General features: G+C 42.1%; 1 protein-coding gene across 1 annotated transcript in view; it reads left to right on the top strand.

The window, feature by feature from the left end:
* The window catches only part of slc9a5 (solute carrier family 9 member A5), a gene marked incomplete in the record, with an annotated part of 32,884 nt that extends 30,928 nt beyond the window's left edge, over window positions 1-1,956 (top strand). Inside the window, 1 exon segment of the mRNA XM_014025564.1 lies at window positions 963-1,956. Coding sequence (XP_013881018.1) covers window positions 963-1,531 — 569 coding nt within the window.
* Between the last annotated feature and the right edge of the window lie 1,819 nt (window positions 1,957-3,775).

Here is a 3,775-nt window from a genome sequence, read left to right on the forward strand (position 1 = left end):
CACACACACACACACACACACACACACACACACACACACACACACACACACACACGTTAACAATGTGTGGCTTCCACATGTATTTCTTGCTGACCCTCTGTCAGCTTTTTTGGAACATGTTGCAGCATCAAATTCAAAATGAGTGAATATTTACAAAAAAAAACAAAACAATAAATTTTAACCGTTTGAACGTTAAATATGTGACCCATCATATCAAAATGAGGATTAAGTCAAATTTGGTCAAAATGACCTAATTACATTTTCAGATTCCTGCTTTAAATGTTATATTTTGATACCTGGATCATTCTGATATCATAATTAAATCCATATATATGACTTAATTTGTCTTGTTGGTTACAATAATACATAAATATTTAGCCTGAATCCTAATTTTATGTAATTTTAATGAAGAATTTTTGATGTCCTTATAAAAAGGAAACCTCAAATTAAAATTGAGTGAGATTATCCAGCTGAAGAGAAATAAAACTTTACTAACTCACAGGGAAAACCTCAAAATTTTAAGGAATTTCTCCTCAAAATCAGTTTTTTTGTTGCTACTGCTCAAAAAAGTGCTTCAAATTTTGTTTTATGATTATATTTCAGACACTTCATTCAAATGATACATTAATAAGGCATTTATTCTTTATGTTTTGACAAAAGGCAAATTTTGCAACTGTTTTAATCAAAACACTATATTTGTCTTCTTCTCCTTATACCACTTTTAGGTTTAATCCTCGTTTCGATGTGACGGGTCACATATATTGTCTTTGCTGTGTATTTAATTGAATATAAGTTGGAAAGGATTTGCACATCATTGTTTTCTGTTTCTCTTTCTGCAACTCTTTGTGTTTCAGTGGTAAACACACAGCTACAGTCAGTAAAACCAGATGTTTGTTGTCTCTGTGATGAGGAACAAATGAAAGCTAAACAAATGTTTGCTGATCTGGTTTCTCCTCCTTCAGTTCCAGCAGCTCTGGATGTCTGTCAGAGACCGTCAGTGGTCCCGCTCTCGCCCCCCACTGAAAACAGTCACCTCCCCTGGAAGGGCGGTGTGGGCTCTCCTCCCCCCTGCGTGTCTGTGGAGGCCACAAAGATCATCCCCGTGGACCTGCAGCAGGCCTGGAACCAGAGCATCTCCTCCCTGGAGAGCGTTTCTTCACCGCCCGCCCCCGCCGAGCCCGTCCACCCACGGGTCAGCGCCCTCTCCAGGCTGGGAGGACCCCGCCCCGCGTCCTACACCGGCCCCGTCGACGCTCTGACGTCTCCGAGCTCCTTCTGTTTCCCAGAGAGGATGAAGAAGAAGAAGAAGCAGGAGGAAGAGGAGGAGGAGGAGGAGCCGGGGGCTTCGCAGGAACTGCAGCCTCTCATGTTACCAGTGAGGCCCCCAGTGCTGCCACCTCCTCCCTCACCTCCTCTCCCACCGCCTGCTACAGGGAGGAGGAGGAACCCCTGCGTGTACCTGAGGAGCCTGGTGACAGCGCCCCCACCTGGCAGCGGTGAGCTGCACAGCCGCCGCCCCACCCAGCTGTGAGTGGGGCTACAGCGCGTGGGTGGGGTCGACCAGCAGGACATCAGCTCGCCATCTGTTTGCTCTTACCTCCGCCCTGTTCTGGGATCAGTCAGACCAACCAGGACCTCACAAACATCACCTGATCCAGCTGCCAGAATCCTACATCACCTGCTGATACAGGTTAAACATACAGGAAGTACACGTGACACGTTCAGGCCAAGACATCAGCATCAGAGATAGACAGAGCATCATGTGGCATTATGATGACAGGACCATCATCATCTTCAAGTCAGAGAGAGTCAATACTTACTGACTTCCTGTTTGGTTCAATCAGATTTCCTGTTTGGTTCAATCAGACTTCCTGTTTGGTTCAATCAGATTTCCTGTTTGTTTCTATCTGACTTCCTGTTAGTTTCAATCTGACTTCCTGTTTGTTTCTATCTGACTTCCTGTTTGTTTCTATCAAACTTCCTGTTTATCTTTATCTGACTTCCTGTTTGTTTCTATCTGACTTCCTGTTTGTTTCAATCTGATTTCCTGTTTGTTTCAATCTGACTTCCTGTTTGTTTCAATCTGACTTTCTTTTTGTTTCCATCTGACTTCCTGTTTGTTTCCATCTGACTTCCTGTTTGTTTCAATCTGACTTCCTGTTTGTTTCTATCTGACTTCCTGTTTATCTCTATCTGACTTCCTGTTTGTTTCTATCTGACTTACTGTTTGTTTCTATCTGACTTCTTGTTTGTTTGTTTCTATCTGACTTCCTGTTTGTTTCTATCTGAATTCCTGTCTGGTAAACTTCCTCTCAGCGGTTTTAGTGTAATTGGACTTGTTTGTGTTGAATCTGTCGGCTGAATGTTTCTTCAGAACTGAGCACAACGTCTGATTGTGTGTTTGTTGTTGTAACGTGTCACTGCTGCTGTCAGACACTAAACCTGCTGAAAGCTGCACAGGTGGATTACAGCTCCAATTCCAATGAAATCGTGTAAAGCATAAATAAAAACAGAATACAATGATTTGCGAGGCCTTTTAAACCTACATTTAACTGAATACACAACAAAGACAAGACATTTATTCTTCAAATGGACAACATTTTTTTGCAAAACCTCATACATTTTGAATTTGATGCTGCAACACGTTCCAAGAAGCTGACACATGGTCGTGTTTCCCACTGTGTTCCATCAGCATTCCTTTTAACAACACTCAGTGAGTGTTTATGGACTGACGACACTAATTGTTAGCTGTAGCTGAAGTTCTTTAAATTTTTGCTTGATGCTGCTCTACAGTCTGGCATTTTTGTTGTTATATTTTTCAACAGGAGACAGGTGTGGACTGCAGGCAGGCCAGTCCAGTACCTGCACTCTTTTACCACAGAGCCACGCTGTTGGAACACATGCATTGTCTTGCTGAAATCAGCAGAGTCTTGGCTTGGATGGCACACATGTTGCTCCAAAACCTAAATGTATCTTTCATCATTAATGCTGTTTTCACAGATGTCACAGTTACCCACCAATACACCCCATACCATCAGAGAGGCTGGCTCTTTAACTTTGTGCTGATAACAACCCAGACAGTCATTTTCCTCTTTGAGGACACTACATCCATGATTTCTGAAAAGAAATGTGGACTCGTCAGACCACAGGACACTTTTCCACTTTGTGTCAGTCCATCTCAGATGAGCTAGGGTCCAGAGAGGCCGGAGGTGTTTCTGGGTGTTGTTGATATTTGGCTTTGTCTTTGCATAATAGAGCTTTGTCTTTGATGGGAGGACCATCACCATCTTCAAGTCAGAGACAGAGTCAATACTTACTGACTTCCTGTTTGTTTCCATCTGACTTCCTGTTTATTTCCATCTGACTTCCTGTTTGTATTTATCTGACTTCCTGTTTGTATTTATCTGTCTTCCTGTTTGTTTCCATCTGACTTCCTGTTTGTTTCAATCTGACTTCCTGTTTGTATTTATCTGACTTCCTGTTTGTTTCCATCTGACTTCCTGTTTGTATTTATCTGACTTCCTGTTTGTTTCCATCTGACTTCATATTTGTTTCTGTCTGACTTTCTGTTTATTTCTGTCTGACTTCCTGTTTGTTTCTGACTTCCTGTTTGTTTCCATCTGACTTCCTGTTTGTTTCTGACTTCCTGTTTGTTTCCATCTGACTTCCTGTTTGTTTCTGACTTCCTGTTTGTTTCCATCTGACTTTATGTTTGTTTCTATCTGACTTCCTGTTTGTATTTATCTGGCTTCCTGTTTGTTTCCATCTGACTTCC

This window comes from Austrofundulus limnaeus, unplaced genomic scaffold, assembly GCF_001266775.1.
Source record: "Austrofundulus limnaeus strain Quisiro unplaced genomic scaffold, Austrofundulus_limnaeus-1.0 Scaffold484, whole genome shotgun sequence".
NCBI classification, from domain to species: Eukaryota; Metazoa; Chordata; class Actinopteri; order Cyprinodontiformes; family Rivulidae; genus Austrofundulus; species Austrofundulus limnaeus.